This window comes from Rhinopithecus roxellana, chromosome 4 (assembly GCF_007565055.1).
Source record: "Rhinopithecus roxellana isolate Shanxi Qingling chromosome 4, ASM756505v1, whole genome shotgun sequence".
In the NCBI taxonomy this organism is placed as follows: Eukaryota; Metazoa; Chordata; class Mammalia; order Primates; family Cercopithecidae; genus Rhinopithecus; species Rhinopithecus roxellana.
The window spans coordinates 34838069-34863776 of NC_044552.1; the positions used below are offsets into that span (position 1 = coordinate 34838069).

At 41.3% G+C, this 25708-nt stretch overlaps 3 protein-coding genes across 5 annotated transcripts in view; 2 read left to right on the forward strand and 1 right to left on the reverse strand.

Annotated features, from left to right (window-relative positions):
• Window positions 1-1276: 1276 nt before the first annotated feature.
• On the forward strand, window positions 1277-10046 carry LOC115896852 (adenylate cyclase type 10-like). The gene is made up of 11 exons (XM_030928425.1): window positions 1277-1710; window positions 2070-2195; window positions 3760-3932; window positions 4395-4551; window positions 6545-6749; window positions 6839-6935; window positions 7420-7538; window positions 7806-7923; window positions 8337-8535; window positions 9073-9418; window positions 9814-10046. Exons 1-10 carry the CDS (start codon window positions 1708-1710, stop codon window positions 9262-9264), a joined length of 1389 nt encoding a protein of 462 aa, XP_030784285.1. The 5' UTR covers window positions 1277-1707; the 3' UTR covers window positions 9265-9418; window positions 9814-10046.
• Window positions 10047-19196: 9150 nt separating this feature from the next.
• TREML1 (triggering receptor expressed on myeloid cells like 1) lies at window positions 19197-24317 on the reverse strand. 3 transcript variants are annotated; one of them, XM_030928769.1, is made up of 6 exons: window positions 24201-24317; window positions 23864-24046; window positions 21220-21322; window positions 20753-20841; window positions 20195-20247; window positions 19197-19852 (listed from the first exon to the last, which is right to left on the reverse strand). In XM_030928769.1, exons 1-6 carry the CDS (start codon window positions 24241-24243, stop codon window positions 19538-19540), a joined length of 786 nt encoding a protein of 261 aa, XP_030784629.1. In that variant the 5' UTR covers window positions 24244-24317; the 3' UTR covers window positions 19197-19537. The 3 variants fall into 3 exon arrangements, with proteins under 3 accessions (XP_030784629.1, XP_010388057.1, XP_010388059.1); XM_010389755.2 differs by having other exon boundaries at window positions 23714-24046; XM_010389757.2 differs by lacking the exon at window positions 20195-20247 and having other exon boundaries at window positions 23714-24046.
• Window positions 24318-24352: 35 nt separating this feature from the next.
• Window positions 24353-25708, forward strand: part of TREML4 (triggering receptor expressed on myeloid cells like 4) — a 111726-nt gene continuing 110370 nt past the window's right edge. The window contains 2 exon segments of the mRNA XM_030929582.1: window positions 24353-24419; window positions 25450-25554. Of these exon segments, the coding sequence (XP_030785442.1) occupies window positions 24353-24419; window positions 25450-25554 (172 nt within the window).

A 25708-nucleotide genomic window follows, 5' to 3' on the forward strand; every position in this document is an offset into this window, starting at 1 on the left:
CAGCCTCCCGAGTAGCTGGGACTGCAGGCGTGTGCCACCACACCCTGGTAATTTTTGTATTTTTAGTAGAGATGGGGTTTCTCCATGTTCGCCAGGATGCTCTTGATCTCCTGACCTCATGATCCGCCCACCTCAGCCTCCCAAAGTAATGGGATTACAGGCATGATCCACCACACCTGGTGGGAAATTATTTCTTAATGGTTGGGAAAAACTTTTTAAAAACACCTTTTTCTATTTTTTTTTTTTTTGAGATGGAGTCTCTGTCGCCCAGGCTGGAGTGCAGTGGCACCATCTCAGCTCATTGCAACCTCTGCTTCCCAGGTTCAAGCGATTCTCTTGCCTCAGCCTCCCAAGTAGCTGGAGTTACAGGTGCATGCCACCACGCCTGGCTAATTTTTGTATTTTTAGTAGACACGGGGTTTCGCCATGTTGGCCAGGCTGATCTTGAACTCCTGACCTCAGGTGATCCACCAGCTTCAGCCTCCCAAAGTGCTGGGATTATAGGTGTGAACCACCACACCCAGCCTTTTAATAGCTTTTAAGTGCATTTTATACATAGCATTTTTATTTCCAGCTATAGATTTGTCTTCTTAATTATTTTAGCCCAGATGATATTAAAATGAACATACATTTCCTAACCATGTACCTCCTGGATCTCTAATGCTTTTCAGTGTTCAATGTCCCTACCTGGAGTTCACCAGCCACTCTATATACAGTTTCCCATCCCACTTATCTAACTTGATTTCTTACTGTTTTCAAACAAAAATCTTTTCCACATGAACCACTCCCACACTAACCTGTGTGTCTTTGCTCACACATTTCTCCCTTGTTAAATGCTGAGTGACCTCCACATCTCTCCACCTATCAGTATGTTGACCATCCTTCAAGGCCCTCCTCAGTCTCCACGTTTTTAGATCATTATAGCTCAGAGAGATTTGACTTTTGAGCTCAGCGTGCTTGTGAAAAGTACACTAGATTAGAAGTCAGAGTGGTAAGCTCTAGTTTTGGTTCTACTTCTCAGTACGAAGCTATACGTAATTTCTCTGAGCCTCAGTGACCTAAAAGAGGCAATTTTTGCCTGCCTGAATGACAGAGTTGTTGTAGGATTAGATGATGATATATAAAATAATATTAAAATGTGGTATTAGAAAATTCAAATATGCTATCAGAAAAAAATGTATTATTATTGCTTTGTATCATTTTTATGTTTTATTTAACATTTAGATTGTTATTTAACTATTCAAGTGTGGTATTTCCCCATTTAGATTGAGGTATTTAAATTGGCTTTCAGCTTTTAAAAATTCCTAATAGAGCTTTGCAGTTACAGCTCTGGTCCCTGACTTTTAAAATTTTATGGAGTAACTGAGGAGAAGGATAGACAAATAATTAATGAATGATGCAGGAAAGCTTCCTGGAAAAAGTGACTTTGAGACCTGGTAATGCCCCAATAAAGGTGGCCACTCTCAGGTTTTCATTTTCTTTCCACAAAGAACAGAGGAAGAGTTCCTAGATCAAGTGAAGAGGAAGCTGGCTCAGACCAGCCCTGAGAAAGACCTGTTGATCACAAAGCCTTGTCACTGTAAGGATATCCTGAAGTTAGTGCTCTCACCCCTCACCCAGCATTGCTTGGTCATTGGAGAAACGACCTGTGCATTTTACTACCTGCTGGAGGCTGCGGCTGCCTCCTTGGATCTGTCAGATAATTATATGGTGAGCAGGCTCTGCAATCTGCCCTTCAGCTGAGCCTTTTACTTTGAGAATTTGATTGAGATCTCTTACAATCATAACCATGAGTGAAAAGTGGAAGAAAGTAGGAGAGAGAGAAGAGCTAGAAAGGATTTAGGAAAAAACATGAAGTGGGAATATGGTAGTGGAATAGCAGCAACCCGTGCTGGCCCTGCCCCTGACTCCTGCACAAGCAGTCCAGCTCCTGTTTCTAGCTTGAAGTCCAAATCTGTTTCAAATTCTGATCTTGACCCTCATCATAACCTTACTCCAGCCTTTGCCCTAATCACACCAGCATCATCCTAATCCTAATCTGGTTTCTTTATCCCTTGCCCTGTTTGGAGGCCTTCTTTTATTTAAGGAAGGCAAGCAGTCTTCTGGGCCAACCCTCAGCATTTTCATTTTTGAAAAAACACAAGGTGAAGATCTGTCAGTTTGAGGAGGCTACTTTCTGCCGTCTTCTGTCAGAGGTGAGGACAGGGGGTGACCTTGAAGTGCTGGCTATTTCTCCTTGAGGGTTACCCTATTATTTCTTTCAAAATCTCTTCATTTTTTTGTGTGTATGATTATAAATGTGATAATGTGATAAAAGGTTTATTCACATTTAAAATATAGAAATATATAATAGGTAGAAAGTGAAAGAGCTCCCACTAATCCTACACCCCCCACCATAATTAATAATTGTATGCATGTTCCACCAACTGTACACACACAGCCATATCATTGTTTTCCATTATTTTTTAATAGGATCATATTCTACATTTTCTTGTTCCTGCAGCTTGCTTTTATTCTTAATAGTACAGACAGAACCTATTTACATATTGGTGTGCATACCGATCCACCACATAGTTACAACTGCCAAGTACTCCATTGGCTAGATCATAGCTTAGCTCTTCCCTTCTTCAGGTGCATTTAGGTTATCTCTATTTGGGGGATTATTTTAAACATTGCTACAGTGAATATTCTTCTTAAGTATCTCTTTCTCTCCTTGTGAGAGTGTTTCTGTAAGAAAAATTTCCAAAGGTGGCAATGCTAAGACACAATTTTAAAATCCATAAATACATCACCAAATTGCCAAACAAAAATTTTATATCAATTCAAGTTTTTCCCATTTCCTCATATCCTTACTAACATCAGATACTACCAGTCTTTTCTAACCTTGCTAATTCCTAGACAAAGTTATATTGTTTTAATGTGTTTCTCTTAATTAATAAGGTACATCATTCTTCTAGGTTTATTGGTCATTTGTATTTTTTTGTGAATTATCCATTCATGTTCATTGAAGTAGATATAAACTAATTTGCTCATTGGAGTATATGTAAACGAATTTTAATGTAAACCTTAAGATAATTTGGTTAAGATAGTAAACTTAAGGTACATAATGTCTTGAAGGCCAAAGGGAGTATTAGAGTTGTCACATTGTTGCATTATTTATGCTTCAACCAAGAGGTCTTCAGAGCAAAGTTAAATAATTATTCTTTCCCTTTATAAGTAAGAGTTATTGTACAGTCCTCCCAAGATTGTTCTTTGTTCTAGAATCACATAGACTTTATCACTTTCTTGAGGGATTCAGCCTTAGAATGTAAAGATATAGGATAGCTTCAAGGTAGTTCCCCAGCTCCCACCCCACATCTACTGTGAGTCAACCTATTTAGGAAGAGAGATAAAGGATTTGGTGATATTATAGATGTTTTCTATGTCATGTGAGAGCATCTGAGTCTCCACTCAAATGACGATCCCTTCTCAGTCTAGCAGCATCACATTTTAAATCACAGCCTTCCTCTACTGCCCACTGACAAATGTGTGGGAGATGAGAAAGGAGGATACTTTCTCCATAATCCTATTTTCTCAACCCTTTACTCACTTATGGCCATACTGGTGCTTGTTAGGGTGACTGCTAACCAGGTTATGCTCTAGCTCAGCTCACTCTTAGCACCTCAGTAACCCCAACTACACATCTCAAAATGAAAGAGCCAGTGTGTTATATCCAAAACCTTGTATTTACATTAATTCTTCTTGTTTTCCCATCTCCAGGTCTGTTTCAACATGGGACACATCACTTTAGCCAAAAAATTGGCTAGGAAAGCCCTTCGGCTGCTGAAAAGGAATTTCCCTTGGACATGGTTTGGTGTCCTTTTCCAGACATTCCTGGAAAAGTATTGGCATCCCTGTACCCTGAGCCAACCTCCAAACAACCCTAGTGAGAAGTGAGAAGGCTTCCTAAGACTGTAGTTAACTAGCCTGAGCTTTGCCTTTTTGACCTAGAACTACTCTTTTTCTATCAAATAATCTTCAAGCATCTAACAGACAAGCAGATAACAAGATATATAAGTTAGCATGTATATATATATATATATATGCATGTAACAAATAAGTGTATAACATACAGTTCTAACTCTTCCACCTTACTCCCCCAGCCAATTACATGTAGCAAATAGGGATTTAAAGAATGAATCTTTTTTTGAAACCTCTCTCTGAACTTTTCCTGATCAAGAGGAATTAATTAAAATGGCATATGAGGTTAGGAGTAGTGGGAACCAAGGACTATTTCTGAATTTGGACATCTGTAGATGGCCCCATGATGAGTAGACTTGGAGCTCTTGTAGGGAGGGAACTTTGGGCATTAGTAAAGAATAAGGGTGTGCTAACCACCCTGTGCCTTGCAACAGTAAGAAGAATTTGGCAGTTCTGCAGCAGCAGGTGCATTGCCTCTCCCTACTCTGGCAGCTCTATAACCTGGAGGCCACAGCCAGTAGCTACAGGTTTGCCTGCCTGGCTACTCTTATGCAGAAGAATTCAGCCGAGGAGTTTACAAATGAAGCCCAGGTAAGAAGGTCCTTGCTTTACCTTTGGACCTCACTCAGAAACCAAGTTCCTGGTTTAGCATGGTTCTCCAATAACCCAGATAACGCTGATCATGTGTTCAAGTGAGGTTTCTCAATTTACAGTTTATAGATGTGTTTCCAGGTATGAGATTATCTGTGAACTCCCAGAACTGAATGCAGAATTTTATGTGTATATTCAAAAGAACCTTTGGGGGCTGGCAGGAGGAAGAAAAGGGGTCATTGCTTTCATCAGATTCTCAAAGAAGCCTGTGATCTAAAAAAGATTTAAAACTGCTGATTTAGGAAAAAAAAAAAAAAAAGGAAATATGTCTTCCTCATTTTAGTGTCTTACCTTTCTCTCTGTCTTATCCACATATTCAACAATGAACTGTTTGGTGAACACCTATTATATGCCAGGCACTGATCTTGACTCCAGGGAAATATAATAAGTAAAATATACAGTATGTTAGGTGATAATCAATGCAGTGGAGCAAAATAAAGTGGAGGCAAGGGGATATGGGGTTCTGTGAGGTGAGGGGTGGGGTATAGTTTTGAACAAGAGAAAGCTTTGCTGAGCAGGTGACATTGGAGTAAATATCTGAAAGAGGCAAGAAAGTCACACTGTCTGGGAGTAGAGTATCCAGGCAGAGGGCACAGTGAATGCCCAAGGCATATCCTCTGTATTTGAAGGACAGTGTGACTGGAGGGGAGGAAGAGGAGGAGAGTGAACCAAGAGATGAGGTCAGAAGGACTGGGAACGGGTGGGGTGGCAAATGGTGCAGACCCTAGATAGGCCACTGTAGGAGTTTTGGCTTTTACTCTGAAAGAGATGGGAAGCCATTAATGGGTTCTGAGAAGAGGGGTGACGGTATCTACTTATATTTTAATAAGATCATTCTGTCTGCTGTGTTGAAAATAACATGAAGGGGACAAGGGAGGAAGCAGGGAGACCAGTTAGGAAGCTAATGCAGTAATCTAAGCAAGAGATGGTGATGGCTTTGATTATTGTGGGGAAAAAAGGTTGGGGGTTTAGAGGCAATAGGATTCACTCATGGACCATTTCTGGGATGTGAGGGAAAGAAGAGTCAAGGATAATCTAAAAAGTTGTGACCCGAACTTCTAGGGGGACAGAGATGCTCTTAATTGGGATAGGGAAGTCTGCAGGAAGAACAGATTTGGGGGAAGATTTGGGAGCTAGGCTTTAGACATGTTTTATTTGAGATGCCCATTAGACATCGAGGTGGAGACAAGTCTGGTGAATATGAGTCCAGGTGAATATTCAAGTCTGGGGTTCATGGGAGAGGTCTGAGCTGGAAATAGACATATGGGAACCATCAGTGTGCAAATACTGTTTAAGGTCACAGGACTGTGAGAGAACACCAAGGGGATTAGTATAGAAAAGTTCCAGGGACTTTGTTAACAGCTCCAGTGTTAAAAGGTCAGAATGCTGAGGAGAAACCAGCAGAAGAAACTGAGAATAAGTTGCCAGGGAGACAGGAGGAAAACCAACAGAGCCTGGCATGCTGGAAAGCTAGGGAAGACAGTGTTCCAAGAAGAGAGCACTATTTCAAGTGCACACATAGTTACATAGAACACTAACTATTTCAGATGTGCACATAGTTATATAGAGATCTAGGCAGCAGCCCTGAAGAGCTCTATGAAGCAAATATCAGAGGTCTTAAATTAGAAAACAAAGAAGAGGTAGTTTAATCAGTGTTTTGAAAGGGAAAGTCATGGATTGGAGAGGAAAAGCAGAAGCATGTAGAGAAAGTGGTTTGTTTAAAGAACAGGCAGTGAGAATGATCCAGTTAGAAGTATAGGGGTGAGAAGGAGCATATTTTTCTAGCTGGGTTGGAGTCAAGTTGTGGGATACCAGAAGTTTAGACTGAGTGAGCAGCAAGACATCATAATTTCTTACATAGGAAAGGAACAAAATGGAAATGTTACATGAATGTACAATGGGAATATTTTGCCCTGTGTTTGTTTCCCTGCAGCTTGTCTCTACCTATGTGGAGCTCTCTCAGTTCTCCCAGAGCATGGGCATCAAGGACAAGTGGCTGTACTGTGAGCAGATGGCCATTCAGAAAAGCAGTTTATGTTGGTTCTCCAGAGAGGGATTGTTGGCCACAGCTCAGCTCATGCAGACCCTGGCCTACACCAAGCTCTGCCTTGGCCATCTTGACTTCTCCATCAAGCTGGGTAAAGGGACTTAGGGATGGTGGGTCTAGGGCTTTTAGAGAGTACATGTTCACAGCTGGACCTCACACGGTGCTCTTGAACCTCCTCAGGTTTTCAAGCTCGTGAGATACGCAGACACCTCAAGAAACCAGCTCTGGAGAATCTGGTTCTCTCAGTTCTCTTCAGATCTGCATTTCTGAAGAAGAAGTATTAAGATCATTTTCTGTCATTTGTATTTGTTTCCTAAGAGGGGTGTGTATATTTTCCCAGAGAAGTTTGGAGTGGAGAGGGAGATGCTATTCCATTTCCACACCCCAGGATATCCTTCCCTTGGCCACTCCAGACACATTATCTTAAGTGTGGAAGAATCAGGAGTGGAAATGCAGAGTCAGAGCTACTATATATTCCTCAGTACTTGGGGCTCATGGACAAACTTTCTTCAAAAAAAAAAATCTTCAGGGAGATAGAGAATTGCAGCAGCTGAAGACCCTGGAAGCTGCCTCAGAGGCAGTCTCCCACTTCCTTTGCCTAGAGATGGGTCTGATCCCAGGCATAGATGTTCTCTATATAAATAGAGCTATGAAGAGGAGATGTAAAGGATGTTAGGCTGCTTTGAAGGTGTAAGACCCCTTCCTTTCCTACCCATCGTCCTCACTCCCTAGCTGGTCCCAGTGGCTCTGTCTCTCGGCAGATTTGGTCTGTGTGTCCATGTACTGGAGAGTCAGTGGGCGCTCATTTCTCAGGGTTATGATGTCCTTGGCCTGGCCTGCTTTTACTCTGCTTGCTTAGATCTGCTGCTCTACGGAAAAGGTAAATCTTGCACAGGGTCTCTGCTGTACTACTGAGGGATTCAGACCTCAGATGGGGCTCTAGGTTTGGAATACAGGCAGTCATGAACCTGTCCCTCAGGCATGGCCTCTGCCCCTGACCTCTGGCTCCTTAAAGTCTGGGAACCATGTTGTGATTCAGGGGTGTCTGCCTTTGGGGTCTTGTTTCCTTCCCTGTATCACATACTTCTATACCCTGGTTCCTACACTGATAGTATATTACTAGCGTGGTTACCTTCTCTGTCCACAGGATTGCTGTTTCGGCCCTTTAGTGAGTGTCTGCGTTTTGTTCAAATCTACGAGCACAGCCGTGTTCTGACCTCTCAGAGCAATGTCATGCTGGGGGTCCACTCCTCCCTGGCCATGTGGTAATGTCTTACTCAAGGGTTGTGGAAAAGGATAGACATATAAGTCATTTACGCTGTCTCTCCCCACCTGACAGGACTGTTGAACATCTCTAACCAACTTTTAAAGACCATTCACCTCCCATACCCTCCCATCTTATTAAAAGGGCTCTTGCCCTTTAACAGGTTTTGGCCTGTAGGTCAAGGGTTACATTTAGGGTTACACTTAACAGCTAGAGTAACCCATAGCAAGGCTGAATATAATTGGTCTCTTTTTAAGTTTCCTTGTATGTGAGTTAGTAGCCTTGATCACTTTCTAGCATCACAATTCTGACTGTCCAGAAGGTCTTAGAGCCTTAAAGAAGTGACGATTTTAAGCAAAAGTCATGATTGGTAAGCAGCAGATATTGCTGAGAGCTATTACTCTTTTCCTCCAGGTTTGCCCAGGAATCACAGTGGGACCTGTTTGAACACTATTTCTCCAAGGCTTGCCAGTTGGTGAAAAAAACCAATGCTTCGCTATTTGGTGCACATGGCTTTGTCCGATTCCTAGAGTGCCATGTGCTAATGTTACAGAAAATACCAGAGGGTATCTTCATGCATATTCCTCTAGAGCTTCGCAGCCAAACCCTTGAGGTACCTGTTTCTCAACTGTCCTTCAACTAACACCTAATTCACTTAGTTCTACCCTAAGTGAATTAGTTCTACCTTTCTACCACCTGCATCTCTTCCTTGTTTTCCCTTTTACTGGCTCTGTCTCCCTTTACTCTTTGAATCCTTTGTTTCTCCACCTAGAAAGTTTCCACCTGCCTTATGTATCATTCCAGATATTATTGCGTCTAGTTCTGGACTGGGTTTCTTTCCACCTTTGCCAGCTACTATCCAGTATCATTAAAACATTAACATTTAGCCTTGCTCAGTGGACCTGTACTCTATGGTTCAGTCTGTAATTTGACACATCTCCCTATAGCCCTTTTGAGTCTAAAACACACTGCAATTCCTCTGTATCCCAAAACCAGTTTTCCAGGCCTATTTTGCCATCAGTAACGCCTCCCTGTTCCCTCAGCCATGAGTGAATATGCTGAATGAGGACCTTTGTAAGTTCTGATGAAGTGGCATGTTAGGAGAATGAAGCACTAATCCCAGAGCTAATGGACCTTCCTTTCCTTTCAGTACTTTAAGGAGTTCTTCTGTCGATGTGTGACCTGCCCTGTCTATCACCAGTGGGTATCTGAGCTTAAGGCCTCTGTAATGAGATGTGAAAAGAGAGAATTCATGTCCCTGACTAACAGCATCAGACCTTTTGACACTTGCTTGACCAGGATTTGGATAAAAGGAGAATTTCTGCAGGAAAATAACTCTTAGAAAAGAAATTTAGGAATACAGAGTAAGCATTTCTTCCTGGAACCCTTGTGTGAGAGACATAAAGACAGTCTCAGATTCTTACTCATGAGCAAAGGCTGCACTTCTGAAGTAAAAAGGGACACACAGATGTAAGGAGTTAGTCCTTGCTCCAGAGGTAAGTATAATCCTCTTCCTAATGCTAGGCCCTGCCTGGACAGATAGGAATCCCTTCTACTATTAAACAGCAATTTCTTCAGCTTCTCTCAGCTCTTTGTTTCAGTATTGGTAACCCTTAGGCATAGAAAGTTCTTCCTTGCTTTTAGCCAAAGCAATTGGGTTGTTTCCTTGGAATAACTGGATGGTCACTAAGGAGAGAAAAAGGTCTTAGAAGTCGCAATGTAATGTCTATGAAGGTGAATGATAACATTAGGCAAGAAAAGGAGAGGAAAGAATATAGTTCCTTTTCTCAGAGCCCTGCAAATCTCCTTCTTTCCCAGGGCCGCTATTTAACTTTGTAATTGCTGAGGACATTCCTTGTATTTATCACATTCTTTATGTTCCTTCTTTCAGGATTTAACAGAGTGGCTGATGTCAAGGAGAACAAGGATACAGAAGAAACTCAAGATATATGTGTTAAAAGAACAATAACCTGAAGGGACCGTGATTCTCCTATTGTATATAACACAAGGAAATGCCCCAGATTCTCCTTTTAAATATATAGTGTACATATTAAGTATACTAGCCTTTATAGTTACTGCTATCTATATGTTTATCAAAATAAAAGACTATATTTTTCTAAAACATGCCACTTAGATTTTTTTTAACTCTTAAAAGTCATAAGCACAACTCTACCAGAAGTTAAAACCAGGAGTAGACAGGAGGCCTGGAAGGCTTTAAGATGAACTGATTCCATCTTTTGTAAGGTGAGATCCATTAGCAGATGAAAAACTATGACCCTAATAAAGAAATTGCCATTACTTAAGGAGGGCTGGTAGTGCGAGTGCCTTGGTGTTGCCCTCTTTTGGCACAGATATGGTAATGGGCTCCTAAGAAGTCAAGGAGTCTTTTGAGAGGTACAAAGGGTTATGGGAATCCATTTCTCCTTTGTGCTGTGTGATTTGGGCATTCCCAGGTAAAACTGCGAAGTTGCCAGAGTACGTGTAACTTTAGCTTTCTCCCTTTTTCTTCTCTTTGGAGTTGCCATCTTTGGCCTTTATCTATTTGATGGTGTTTCTTCTGCTGAGTATGATCTTCCCGTTGATTTCTTACACTTTGTAACTCAATCATCTAGTGTCCATAGAGTGAATTTGCTAATATTATGATAGCTGCAATTTGTTATTTACTTACTTGTGCTTGAAATACATTGTTTAAATCCTGTATCAATTCTGTGAGTCAAGTACTATTATTATCCCATGTTACAGATGAAGAAATGGAAGCCTAGAAAGAGTTTACCCCAACAAACATAGCCAAAAAATGATAGAGCTGAGCTTCTAACTCAAATTTGATTCCAGAGATTATGCTAGGCTATGCAGGCTTTCATGGGAACTAGGCTTTCCTGTACCCAGTCTTTACTATTCTCTTCAAATGGCCAAGATCAGAACTTTAAGGACAGGAAGGGAGACGTTTATGAAAGGGAGGCCTGCACTTACCCTTTATTTTTTTATTTTTTATTTTATTTTTTTATTATACTTTAAGTTCTAGGGTACATGTGCATAACGTGCAGGTTTGTTACATATGTATACTTATGCCATGTTGCTGTGCTGCACCCATCAACTCGTCAGCACCCATCAATTCATCATTTATATCATGTATAACTCCCCAATGCAATCCCTCCCTCCTCCCCCCTCCCCCCTCCCCATGATAGGCCCCAGTGCGTGATGTTCCCCTTCCCGAGTCCAAGTGATCTCATTGTTCAGTTCCCACCTATGAGTGAGAACATGCGGTGTTTGGTTTTCTCTTCTTGTGATAGTTTGCTAAGAATGATGGTTTCCAGCTGCATCCATGTCCCTACAAAGGACGCAAACTCATCCTTTTTTATGGCTGCATAGTATTCCATGGTGTATATGTGGAAATCGTGCAATCTAATCTATACATTTCCTCCTTCCACTTTTCTCCCTCTTATACCTTTCTTTTTCCTGTCGCTCTATTCCCTTCCTCTTCCTACTTGAGTTCCTCCCATCTTACTCCCTGTCTTCTTCTCACCCACTTTATGTCCTCCCTCATTCCTTTAAATTTCTGGGAGGTAATATAGAGTAGCAATCCAGACAAGGACTCTGGAACCAGATAGGCTCGGTTGAAATTCTAACTCTGCTGCTTATTAGCTGCATTCATTTGGGCATATAATTTATCCTTCTATATGCCTCAGTTTCCTTTTCTGTAGATGGAGATAAAATAACCTCTTGTCCTAAAAATAGGACAAAAGACTGTCAATGTGAAGATTAAATGATTATAAAGCACCTGGCATATAGTAAGCACTCAGTGACTGGTAGCTATTATTATTGGTTCAGCTTTTATATTTAAAAGTAGATGTTACATTTATGTGGTAGAAAATTCAAAAGAAACAAGTGTATAACAGTGAAAAACTCTTTCCCATCTCTGTCTTCCAGACACCAGTTGCCCTCCCCAGAGATAATCAGTGTTACCACTTCCTTGTGTACCCTAGCAAAATTATTCTATGCACATGTATGCAATAGTATATAGTTACTGCATCCTTCTTTCCCACAAAAGGTGGTGATAGATAATAACACCCTGCAGTACTTCATCCTTTTTTTTTTTTTTTTTTTTTTTGGCATTCCCTTTTGGCACTTTTTTTTATTGAGAAAAAATTCACCCTTTTAAGGTATACAATTTGGTGCTTTATAGTATATTTGTAAGACTGTACAATCATCACCACTATCTAATTCCAGAACATTTTTATCACCCCAGAAAGGAACTGTGGTCCCATTAGGAGTCACTCCCCATTTCCTCTTTCCCCAATCTTTGTAACCACTAATATATTTTCTGTCTTTAAAGATTGGCCTATTCTGGACATTTCATATAAATGGAATAATTATACATGGCTTTTTCTTTCAGTTAGCATAATGTTTTCATGGTTTATTTATGGTGTAGGGTTACTTTTTATGGCCAGGTAACATTCCATTGTACCACATTGTGGCACATGATGCCACATTTTATTTATCTGTTCATTAGTTGGTGGACACTTAGGTTGTTTCCAGTTTTTAACTATTGTTATAAATAATGCTATGGTAAACATTCATGTACAAGTTTTCATGTGAACATAGGCTTTCAGTTCTCTTGAGTATATGCCTATCTTGGCATTTCCAGGAATTTCCAGGTCACACAGAAATTCTGTGTTTAACTTTTTGAGGAACTGTCAAACTGTTCTCCAAAGCCTCTGTACCATTTTACATTTTTGCCAGCAATTTCCACAGCCTAGCCAACACTTGCTTTTGTTTGTCTTTTTTATTATAGCTATCCTAGTGGGTATGAAGTTGTATCTTATGATGTTGATTTATATTTCCTTAGTAACTAATGATGTTGAGCATCTTTTCATGAGCTTACTGGACACTAGTATATCTTCTTGGAGAATGTCTATTCAAATTATATGCCCATTTTTTAATTGGAGTTTTTGCCTTTTATTGCTGCATTTTACGAGTTTTAAAAATATATTCTGCATACTGGACCCTTATTGGATTTGATTTGCAAATATTTTCTCCAATTCTGTAAGTTGTCTTTCCACTTTCATGACAAAATCATTTTGCAAAATGAAAGTTTTTAATTTTGATGAAGTCAATGTATCTATTTTTTAGTTTGGATCTTTGTGCTTTAAGTGTCATATCTAAGAAACTATCAACTAATCTGAGGTCACAAAGATTTACTCATGTTTTCTTCTAGGAGAGAAAAATCAACTTTTTATTTTGGCTTTTACATGTAGGTCTTCAATTTATTTTGAGTTAATTTTTGTATATCTTGTGAGGTCATGTTACAAAATCATGCTTTTGCATGTGGCTATCCAGTTGTCCTAGCATCATTTGTTTTTAAGCAAAATATTCTTTCACTCATTTAATTGTCTTGACGCCCTTGTTGAAAATCAATTGATCTTAAATGAATGGGTTTATTTCTGGCCTCTCCATTTATTCTGTTGGTCTATATGTCTATCCTTATGCCAGTACCATACAATCTTGATTATTGTAGCTTTATAGTAAGTTTTACAATCAGGAAGTGTGAATCCTTCAACTTTACTCTTCTTCTGCAAAATTGTTTTGGCTGTTCTGGGTCCTTTGTATTTACATATGAATTTTAGGATTGTCTTACCGATTTCTGCCAAAAGGACAACTGTAATTTTGATAGGGATTGCATCAAATCTATAGGTTAATTTGGGAAGAATTGCCATCTTAACAATACTAAGTCCTCTGATCCATGAAACTGGGATAGCTTTTCCATATATTTAGGTCTTTTTATTTCAATAATGTTTTGTCATTTTAATGTATAAATATTAGACTTCTTTTGTTACATTTATGCCTAAATATCATATTCTTCTTGATACTATTATAAATGGAATTGTTTTCTAAATTTCATGTTTGAACTGTTCATTGCAAGTATATATAGAAATACAACTGATTTTTGTGTATATATAGTTTTCTTTTTTTCTCAGACAAGTTACATAATGTGTATTGATTTTGCATCCTGGAACTTTGCTGAACTTACTAGCTCTAAATTTTTTTTTTTAGATTCCTTAGGATTTTACATATGCAAGATCATGTCATCTAAAAATAGATGCTTTTCTTTCTTTCTAATCTGGAATCCTTTTATTTCTTTTTCCTCCCTAATTTCGCTTTCTTAGAACCTTTAGTACAATGATGAATAAACGTGGCAAAGAGTGAGTATTCCTGTCTTATTCCCGATCTTGGGGGAAAAGATTTCAGTCTTTCACCTTTAAGTGTGCTGTATGCTTTTGATAGATGGCCTTTATCATCTTGAGGAAATTCCCTTCTATTCCTATTTGTTGAGTATTTTTGACATGATATGGTGTCAGATTTTGTCAAATGCTTTTTTGGCGTCTGTTGAGGTGACCATGTGGTTTTTGGCCTTTGTTCTATTAATATGGTATAATATCACATTGACTGATTTTTATATGTGAAATCAACTTTGCATTCCTGGGATAAATCCCACTTTGTTATGGTGTATAATGCTTTTTATTTGTTACTATATTCTATTTGCTAGTATTTTGTTGAAGATTTTTACATCTCCATTGATAAAGGATGTTGGTCTGTAGTGCTTTTGTTTTTGTTTTTTCTTGTGATTTCTTTGTCTGTTTTTTGGATTAAGGTAATACTGGCCTCATAGAATGAGTTAGGAAGAATTCCCTTCTCATTTACTTTTTAGAATAATTTGTAAAGGGTAGGTTTTAAAATTCTTTAAATATTTAGTAGTATTCACCAGTGAAGCCATCTGGGCCTGGGCTTCTCGTTGTGAGTTTTTTTTTATTATTACTAATTTAACCTCTTTACTTGTTATAGATCTATTCAATTTTTTATTTCTTCTTGAGTCGGTTTCAGTAATTTGTGTCTTTCTAGGAATTTGTTCATTTCACCTAGGTTATCTTAATTTGTTGATATACAATTGCTCATAGTATTCCTTTATAATCCTTTTTCATTTCTTAATGCCAGTAGTTGTCCCTCCAATTTCATTCTGTATTTTAGTGATTTGAGTCTTTTTTTTTTTTTCTTGGCTAGTGTAGCTTAAAAAGGTTTATCAATTTTGTTGATCTTTTCAAAGAACCAACTCTTGGTGGTGTTGATTTTTCTTTATTATTTTTCTGTTCTCTATTTCATTTCATTCATTTCTGTTCTAATTTTTATTATTTTCTTCCTTCTGCTTGCTTTGATTTTAGCTTACTCTTCAGTCTAGTTGCTTCAGGTAAAAGATTAGGTTGCTGTTTTGAGATCTTCTTCTTTAATGTAGGTGATTAAAGCTGTAAGTTTCATTCTAAGCACTGATCTTGCTGCATCCCATAAGTTTTGGTATATTGTGTTTATATTTTTATCTCGAAGTGATTCTAATTTCCCTTGTGATTTCTTCTTTAACACAGCTGTCATTTAGATGTACGTTGTTTAATCTCTACATATTTATGCATTTCTAAAATTTACCTCTGTTACTAATTTCTAATTTTTTTCCATTATGGTAAGAAAACATACTTTGTCTAATTTCAATCCTTTTAAATTTATGGATACTTGTTTATGGTCTAATATATAGTGTATCCTAGTGAATGCTGCATGTACACTTGAGAGGAATATGTATTCTACTGCTGTTGGGTGGAGTGTTTTATAACTGTCTGTTAGGTCTAGTTGATTTATAGAGTTGTTCATGTCTACTGTTTCCTTGCTGATTTTCTGTCTACTTGTTCTATCCATTTTTTAAAGTGAGATATTGAAGTCTCCAACTATTACTCTTTAATTTTCTATTTCTTCCTTTAACGGTCAGTTTTTGCCTCACATTTTTTGAAACCCTATAGTTAGGTGCATACATATTTATAATTGTAGTATCTTCTTGATGGATTGACCTTCTTGTCATTATGATGTCCTTTTTATCTCTAGTAACAATTTTAAGTCTTAACTCTATTTTGCCTGATATTTGTATAGTCATTCCAGCTCTCTTTAGCTAGTTTTCATGGTATATGTTTTTACTTTCTTTTACTTTCAACCAGCTTGTGTTTTTTAATCTAAAGTTTTTCTCCTATAGACAACATGTAGTTGGATCATGTATTTTTAATCCATTCTGCCAATTTCTGCCTTTTAATTAGAATGTTTAATCCATTTACATTTAATGTAATTACTATAAAGTTAGATTTGTGCCTGCCATTTTATTTGTTTTCTATTTGTCTTATGTCTTTTTGCCTCTCTTCATCAACTACCTTCTGTTGTGTTAAATGTTGTGTTAAATAGATAATTTTAACTTTAGATTTATAATTGTTAATCTATGAAGTTCTCTTTTAAATCAGATAGATAGGGAGAAAGACATTTTTCCTAAGTAAACATTCCCTCTATTGATGCAAGTCTTTGGTTAATTTCCAGAGTTCTGAAAAAGTTGATTCTGAATATATTTGCCAGTTTTCTTGTTTCTTGTTGCTGTTTTTTTGTTTTGTTTTGTTTTTTGTGTTTTTTTTTTTTTTTTTTTTTTTTTTTTTTTTTTGACAGAGTCTTGCTCTGTCACCCAGGCTGGAGTGCAATGGCACAATCTCAGCTCACTGCAACCTCCACTGCCTGGGTTCATGCAATTCTCCTGCCTCAGCCTCCTGAATAGCTGGAATTACAGGCATGCATCACCACACCCAGCAAATCTTTGTATTTTTAGTAGAGATGGGGTTTCACCATATTGGCCAGGCTGGTCTCGAACTCCTGACCTCAGGTGACCCACCTGTCCCAGTCTCCCAAAGTGCTGGGATTACAGACATGAGCCACCACGCCCGGCCTTCTTGTTGCTTTTTGGACGAGAGCGTTTTCACAGGTTCTTACTCTGGCATGGATCAGTTTTAATATATGAGTTCTTTTATGGCTTCTGAGTTTGGTTCATTCTTGAAAGGGCTCTTTTCTCTCTAAAATTATTTTAACTATTTCTCGACAGTCTTTCAACTATTTTTTAGGCCAATTTTATCAAAATAGTATTTACATTTAGGAAAATGTACCCATTTTAGCAAAAGGTTTTTGACAAATATATATACCTGTGTAATCACTAGCACAGTCATGATAGAGAACATTTCAACCAGAAAAGTTATTTCAGGTCCCTTTGTCATCATTCCCATTCCATCAATACTCCCAACTTCGACACAAAATACTCTCATTACATTTTTCATTGTCTTTGTGTTATTTCTCCTTTGTCATTTTTTATTTCACGCTTAAGTTGCCTAACAGTGTCTCTTTAATTTCATTTTATTTTAAAGAAGCTGTTCTTTTATGTATTAGTTATATCATTTTTCTCTTTTAAAATTAACTTCGGTGGCTCGAGCCTGTAATCCTAGCACTTTGGGAGGCCGAGACAGGCGGATCACGAGGTCAGGAGATCAAGACCACCCTGGCTAACACGGTGAAACCCCGTCTCTACTAAAAAAACACAAAAAACGAGCTGGGCGAGGTGGCGGGCGCCTGTAGTCCCAGCTACTCGGGAAGCTGAGGCAGGAGAATGGTGTGAACCCGGAAGGTGGAGCTTGCAGTGAGCTGAGATCCGGCCACTGCACTCCAGCCTGGGCGACAGAGCTGAGACTCCGTCTCAAAAAAATAAATAAATAATTAATTAATTAATTAATTTAATTAACTTTTTGAGTAAGATGCTTAATTGTTAAGAGTGTGAATTTTCCTCTGAGTACTTCTTTAACTGAACTCCAAAGGTTCTGATATGAGGAGGTCATCTCACCATGTTGCCTGCATTTGCTTTGCTTTATATTGCATGTGTTTCTTATTGTAAAATTTAGAATGGCAGTATTTTCATCTTAGAAGTTACTTTTACAACTATGACTTTGGTTGGTATTCATAGACCTCCTATCATGATCAATGATGGAATTTTTATATTTCCTCTTCCTTACCACTCAATTGATTGTTATTTTTCTTAGTATTTTCCTTTGAACTCAAAAGTAAAAATACACTCTTTACTTCTGACATGTTCTAAAAAGCTCTAAATATATTCAGACCATGGTGAGTTTTTCCAGAGGGTTCTTTTTAGTCTTTATTCTGCCCTTTTTTCGGCCACCTCTCCACTCCCCAGCAGGCAGTCCCTAGTCATTAGTTGATTGGTAGGCAAATTGGAGCCTAGGGCACACTGCTTGTCCTTCTTCCTGAGGTGCTTAGGCCAAGCTTAGGGCCCCTCCAGATGTCGAAAACCTCTTTATGCCTAGCTATTTGTGATTGTAACAAGACTGGGTTACTAAGCATTTCATCCCAATATGGGCAAATACATACATCCCTCAGTATCTGGGGGGGGATTAGTTCTAGGACCCCTGTAGATACCAAAATCCATGGATGTTCAAGTCCCTTATATAAAATGGTGTAGTGTTTGCATATAACCACACATCTCCTCATATACTTTAAATCATCTCTAGATTACTTAAAATACCTAATACAATATAAATGTTATGTAAATAGTTGTTATACTGTATTGTATAGGGAATAATGATAAGGAAAAAGTCTGTACATGTTAAGTACAGACATAACCATTTTTTTCTAATATTTAAAGAAATATCTAATTTTTTTTCAATATTTTTGATCCACGCTTGCTTAAATCTCTGGATACAGAACCCATGGATATGGAGGGATGACTATATTTTCAAATTGAACAGTTTCAGAGGAAATTCTGGCAAGTCCTTAAAGGCTCTTTCACCCCTAGCCTGGACTAGCTTTCATTTACACTTGACCATGGCCATTCCTTTACCATTCCTTTTTCCCTCCCCTCAGTTCATTTCTCCACGGGGCCCTTCCCGGGCTCCAGAGTTTAGACCAAGGGAAACAGTGCTACTAGATGACCACCTAGTTAAGAGACAGCCAGCTCTGGTAAGACTGATATCTGTAAAGGTCTTCTAGTGCTTGAAAATCCTGTGTCCTGCCAAGGAACAGACTTGGTGTCTATTTCCATTTTTGTCCTTGTTCCTGTTTCCTTTCAGTCCCATTTCTCACACACCATTTGTCCTGGGTCTCTTTTAACTATCGTTAACTATCACCACCCCCACCTCATCATATGGTGTCGCATCATGTCACATATTCACAAGGTGCAGAGCAGAAAGGAGAAGAGCTTCCTTGACTCAAGCAAATGAATCTGTACTTGGAGGTATCATGAGAGAAGCAAAAAATACTTTTGAAGAAGACTTTTCAGCATCCCTTGAATCAAACAGCATTGTAGTGTTCTGACCAGGGAAGGAAACCATTTCCCCATTGACGAGAGACAGGAGATCATACAGCACAAAATTCAGACCAGAGTCTTTTCCGTTCACAGGCCAAGCAATTAGTCAAACTTGGGCAGTTTCCTTTCCCATTCAGCCATTAAGAGTTTGCACACCATTATTAGGATTTATTTAGCCCAGTGTGTAATAGCAGAAGAACCAATGGGGGAGTGGGGTGCAGGGAGGTCTTCCCCAAGACATCTCAGTCATATCTGAGCATCACTTTCCCTGACAGTAAAGTTAGGACATTGGATTAGATCTTAAAGTACCTGTTTGCTCAGATATCCTAAGGATCCTAGGGCATGAGCTGGCTGGATGGCTGCACAGAACCCCTAGGGATGGTCCTCATGAGTTTACAGTGTGATGAGTTTAGCTGGATGGAGTCTGATTGTTAGGTGGATTCTGGGCTGGCCCACAGGAGGCCTCTCCACCCTTGTTCCCTCCCGGGAAGATGACTGTGGCATATGTCACAGGCTTGGAGCAGACCAGGACCTTAGGAGGTAGAGGGGGCAATGAGGATGGAGCTGGGAGTGATGGTTTTCCTGATGGGGGATCAAGAGGTAGGCTGGTGTAGGTGGTATTGTCAAATGAAGGTGGTGAGTCAAGTCTAACGTGTGGTACATCCAAAGGCAATTCAGCAGCCAGTCCAGAGTTACTGACGTGGTGGACGACTGAGGAGGGATTCTGAAACAAAAGCAGGCAAATCAGGAATACCTCCCTCTGCCCCAGATCTCCCTTTGGTGGGAAGCCCAGGACCACACTAGATCTATCTCTTGAATCCTGAGTATGTCATTGGGCAAGAGGGCTTCATTGTGAAGATTTTCAAGCCCCAAGTTTCTCCCCAAGTCTGGGAGGGTGGGATGCCAAGGGAGACCATTAGTGTCAAGTTTATAGCATTTAAGAAGAGGGTTTCGACCCCAGCTAGGTCCCAGTCCTTTCTCCACCCCATCATCCTAGGACCTCTCAGTGAGTGTGATGAATGAAAAGTCTGGGGAATTTGGCTGCGGGCCTGCAGAGGCTTCTTACCATGCCTGAAACTCTGCTGCTCAGGAATCGGCCACTGACACCAAGCCTGTTCCCTGGCAGAACAGACAACAGCAGCATAGTCTGCTTCCGGGGCTGGCTCAGAGCCCTTCCCTCACTCCCTTCCTTCAGAAGCCTCTGAAACCTCTTCACTACTGCAGACTCACCTTCCCCACTCCCACCACCAAACCTTTACCCCTTCCATCTCCCCAGCCTGCTGGAAATCTCCCCACCCACTTATGGTTTCCAGAGCTCCCTTCAACCCACCTCAGCACTCAGCCTACCTCCTGAAACCCTTTCCCCACCTTCTGCAACGCCTTTCCTCCCATTGCATTGCCCCACCCTTTCTAATTCCTGTCTTTCCGCAGGCTGCTCCCATTGAATCTCCTTCCCTCCCCTCCATCCCTCAGCCCTGTGAATTCTAGGATATGGGGGCCTTGAGACTTAAGCCCAGGTAAATCCATTTGTAGGGGGATTGGACCTAGACTCCTGGCCTTATCTACACAACTGGTTGATACAGGAATAGTAGGGCCAGGCTGAGATAGGAAGATAGCCACCTACCTTTTTTCCTCTTGGCCATCACAGCAAACAGCACCACCGCTGCCACCAGCAGGCCTACCAGGAGCACAGCACCCCAGATCAAGGGGATGCTGAGGAACAGAAAGGGATAGGCGGGCTTAGACCTGAAGCCTGTGGGGAGCTGCTGGCCAGGAGCCCTGGAACAGCCACAGAAGGGTGACATTCTCGATTGGGAGAGGGAGATGGAATAGAATGAGGAGGGCTGACTGAGGCAAGGCAGAAGAGGGACTCATTAAGGTGTCCTGGCTGAAGATTCACCAGCATGAAGGGACCATTGCTGAACCAGGACAGAGAAGTATGTATGTGTCTGTCTGTCTGTCTGTCCAGAAGTTCCCCAGAGGTGGGAAGAATCATAGGTTTTCCCCTTCAATTTAGTTTGGAGCTCTAAACAAGTCATTGTCTCCACCACCACCCTTTTCTTGGCCTCTCAAATCCAATCTTGTCAGTACCTCTTCTCATCCTGGCTGGGTTCCAAGGGGTTGGCACTGCCTGCAGGGTCTGAGAATGCGTTCTCAGCCAGACTGCCAATCTTATGGATCTCTTCTTCGTCCTCTGTCAGACCAGGAACGGAGTCAGAAGGAAACATTTAATGAGTGCATGCCCATGTGGGCAGGCTTCAATATCCTGTTGAGTTCTGAGGGACTGGAGGAGTGGAGCCAAGGAAGGAGAGGACCCCAGGAAGAAACACAGAAAGGGGAGGATGGGAAGTTCTTTAGGGGCCTGTCATTCCACAGGTCAGGAAATAGCACTGGCTTTTTATGTCTTTACCTGGTTGTGACTACACCCACTTTTTCCTGTACCACCAGCTCCTCCCATCTTCCCGCTGCATTTCTTCCCTTTTACCTGCTCTACCCCTCACCCCTTTGGCCTTATCAAGCTGTTCAGTCTGTGTAAAAACACCTACTGGATGATCTGTACCCACCTCTCCTTCCCACCCGAATAGGTTTCTCCAGTTCTCATCCTCAGGGTGACATAGCTCCTGGCTCTCATGGGTCTTAAATGGGGCCTCCTCACATACCCGCAACCCTGCAACCCCAGCCCAAGCTCTGCCCTCAGGACTGAAGGAAATCTGGGTGGGCCCTCATGTGATGCAACACTAACCAACTGACCCTTGCTGAGAGCCTTGCTGGGATCCTGAGGTTCAGTTTGAAGACAAGGCTTCTGTCACCCATAAGATGTAATTGACTTCTGGCTGCAGGACTTGGGGTTGGTTTCTCTGGGCCTGGAGACTTGTCTTAGGAACCTAGCCAGTCCTTTCAGACCAACTGGAATGGGGCCTTGCCTTGTTCTTGAGAGATAAACCATTCCTACTCCCCATCCTATGCCACACCAGGAACTGGGGCTGCTGTGGCACATGTCCTGTCCTCCTGGTGCCTATTAGGCTGCCTTTGACCACCTTCTCTGAAGCTAAATGCTCGCCTGAGCTGCAAGCCACATCATCTCTGGATGCTATGTGCCACCTGCCTGCCTGAAAATCATTCTCCACAGCACCTGCCCCATAGCAGCAAGTCGGGGGCCCAGGTCCCTGCCTCCCTGACCCTCCTCCCAGAGAGTCTCATCTTGTCACAATTTGCCTTTTAGGGAGTTAGAACCTGAATTTAGTAACTCAAAGTGTCAAGGAATGAGGAGGGCAAAGAATGACAAGTATTAACAATATATTTATAAGACAATAACCACGGGCTTGAGATGAGAAGGATTCTAATGACAACATAGTCTACCCTCTTATTTAGAGGGAAAAAAACAAGGGAAGGGGCTGGGGCGGTGGCTCATGCCTGTAATCCCAGCACTTTGGGAGGCCAAGGCGGGGCGGATCACTTGAGGTCAGGAGTTCAAGACCAGCCTGGCCAACATGATAAAACCGTGTCTCCACTAAAAATACAAAAATTAGCCAGGCGTGGTGGCGGGCACCTGTAGTCCCAGCTACTCGGGAGGCTGAGACACAAGAATCACTTGAACCCGGGAGTCCAAGGTTGCAGTGAGCCAATACTGCCATTGCAGTCCAGCCTGGGCAACAGAGTGAGACCCTGTCTCAAACAAAACAAAATGAAACAAAACGAAAACAAGGGAAGGGAAAATGCTCTACTTCATTTTATTATTTGGGGATTGGGCATAAAATACCTGAGAAAAGGAAGACTTAAAGGTGAAAAAATGGCCAGTTCCATAAAAGAAAAGGAGTGGCTGTCTGTGCTTGAGGTAGCTGACCATTTTCCCTCCAGAACTTTATTTTTAGAACATCCTATCTTTCTTTTAAAAAACCCAACTTTTTAATATTTTAAAATTTTATTTTAATAAATGCTTGTATACTAGAAAAGTTATGGGCTCTGGGAATGAAACCTGCAAAAATAATGTCTTTAATACTGAAAATAGGGTCAAGAATATTGGCTTAAAATATTAATGACACTTTTTCCATTTTTAAAACGAAAGGAGTTGAAGTAGTTCAGGTACTGAATGTACCCACTTGTAGGTGAGACATACTAGATGCCCTGTGAAGACTTACAAAATTAAATAAGGTATGAATTCCATAATTCTTAAGCCATCAAGCCCACTATTACAGGAATAAAACACTGAAAGCTACAAAAATTAATTCTGGTTTTATATACTCAGATTAAACATTGTTTACAATATTTCTAATTAAAAAATAAATTAGCATCAAGTATGTTGAAAATGCTGGAAGAAGAGGCCAAGTCCCTGGGGTAGGAAGGACACGCCTTCCTGTTGGGAAGCACACTAGTGCGGAAGGGGAATGGGGACGGTTTTCAGCTGATTTATCTCAGACTTCCCACCCAGTTTGGTTTCCGCTCCCTGCAGAGCTGTCAAGAGGATATCTCCTCGGAATGCCGCCTCCCCAGGGGCCCCCACTCCTCAAGAACCCAAGAGCCCTGGCAATAGGTGGGGGTGGGGAGGGTAGGTCCAAGGGGTGGTAGCTGACCTAGGATAACTCACCTGGGGGCAGTATGTTCAGAGAGACTCTATGCAAAATCTGGGGCCCCCTGGCCCCATCCACCATGCAGCCATACTCGCCAGCATCCTCCTCCTGCAGGGTAACCATTTCCACCTGCAGCAGGCCCCCACCCAGGTCTGTGAGAAACGTACGCCTGCCCGCTGGAGCTCTGCGATCCACAGCTGAGGACACCAGGGGCTGGCACCCCTCCGGCGAGAACCGGCACCACACCTTCTGAGCCTTGACATCCTGGAGCCTGTAGTGGCACTGCACCAGAATGGAGCTTCCCACGGGTGCCTGCAGCACCTCGGGGAGGCTGCCAACTATGCCCTGACCTGGGGAAGGAAAGGAGGTGGGAATTGTGGGCCGGAGCTGGGAGCACCTCCCAGCCCAGCTGCTGGTATGGGTGTGGCGTTCACAATAACACTTTACTCCTGGGTATGGGCTGAGCATATGGGACCCGGAGCTGCAGCTCCTCCTGAACCTTACCTTCTAGTCCCAGGAGCAGCAGCAAGAGCAGGTTGGGGCCCATGGCTGGGCAGAGAAATGTCAACTCCTGGGCTTGCCTGGAGACTGACACAGCATTCCCCTGAGGGCAGGAAACATCTGCCTCAGACAGTCACGTGGGGTTCTTAGTGACTATGGGGTGGGAGACAGGAAATGATGGGCACCTCCAAGAGTGGGGAAAGGGAGTTCTTCTAAGCCCTGGTTGGCTTAGTGCTCAGGAACTGCCCTGAGGGTAAGGGTGGGCAAGACAGGATGAGAAGACCCAAAGAAAGCTAGAAGCCTGCAGTGGCTGGGGCCCAGCTAAGGGGTGAGATGGGAGGATTGTGACAATTGGAGGACAAGAGAGAAAGAGGAAAGATGATCTTCAGGATCTTCCTAATACAGAATCTGAGGGTGCACAGCTGTGAAGGAGGAAGGTAGAGTGCCTTGCACCTCACCCAATGCCATTCTCACTCTCAATTCTTTGGGAGTGCCGCCCCACCACCCAAGCTTTTAAGAGGTTGTCCTTGCATGCAGTACAACCTCAAACAGGAAGTTTCACCTTGATCCTGTACCCTGGACTGGGTCTTTCTTCATTTATTGTCCTGGACACTCTAGACCCCTTCCATCTGGATCCACATTCTTCGGTTCTGGGAAACCAATTATTTCTTTCATAATTACATGTCCATTTTCTTCTCCCCCTCCCTTTTTCTGCAACTCCTTAACTAGTTGGTTATTGAATGTCATGTGCTCATTTCATTTTTATATCTTTTCTCTCTCATTTTCCATCTTTTTGTCTCTTTTGTTCTGCCTTCAAGGAGATTTCCTCATTTTTCTTCCATCCTTCTATTTTTGTCTTTTAAAATGTTATTTTTAAAATATTTTTAATTTACAAGACAAGATATTCCTCGTTCTTTGAGCATTTTAAAATTCTGGCATACTATTTTTGTTTCATGAATGCTCTATCTTCTCTGTTGGAAGACAATTCTTCATGAATATTTTCACATTGCTGCATGTTCTAGTCCTTCCGTGCAAAGGGTACTAGCCAAGTTTTGTTGGAGGGTGATTGAATAGCAAACATGCCTTGAGTGCAACGTCCAGAGATTTGCTCGCATTCTTCCTCTTCTTCACCGGAGATTTGTTTACATTCCACAGTAAAGGTTTCTCTCTCTCTCTCCCTCTCTCTCTCTCTCTCTTTCTTCCAGAGAGGAAGATACACCAAATTCTCTATATAAACTCCAAGTCTCATAATTTGGGGATTTCTCTCCTGTGATCCAAGCTCGTTGCCTGCACAGGAGGCTCCTGGCTCTCATTCATGTTGCCCTGTGGAAATGGGCTCAGGGAACTGGGACAAAGTGTGAGTAATAAACCTAATAAACTATCTGACCTCAGACACAGTGGAAGCACCATTGGTCAAAGAGACTACAGCAGCTGGGGATGGTTAAGAGGGGAGTATTGCTCTAATCTGGAGGGTAAGACCTAGAAAAGGGTCTGGAAAGGCCGTTCTCCCT

Coding starts and splice junctions, on each gene's coding strand:
- TREML1 (XM_010389755.2), bottom strand. CDS start 24,243: ATGGGCCCCAACCTGCTCTTGCTGCTGCTCCTGGGACTAGAAG. Junction 21,323..23,713: donor TCTGAACATACTGCCCCCAG/GTGAGTTATCCT, acceptor CTGGTCTGACAG/AGGACGAAGAAGAGATCCAT. Junction 20,842..21,219: donor CCCAGCCAGGATGAGAAGAG/GTACTGACAAGA, acceptor TCTGTTCCTCAG/CATCCCCTTGATCTGGGGTG.
- LOC115896852 (XM_030928425.1), top strand. Junction 6,936..7,419: donor TCTGCATTTCTGAAGAAGAA/GTATTAAGATCA, acceptor GTCTCTCGGCAG/ATTTGGTCTGTGTGTCCATG. Junction 8,536..9,072: donor TTCGCAGCCAAACCCTTGAG/GTACCTGTTTCT, acceptor CTTTCCTTTCAG/TACTTTAAGGAGTTCTTCTG.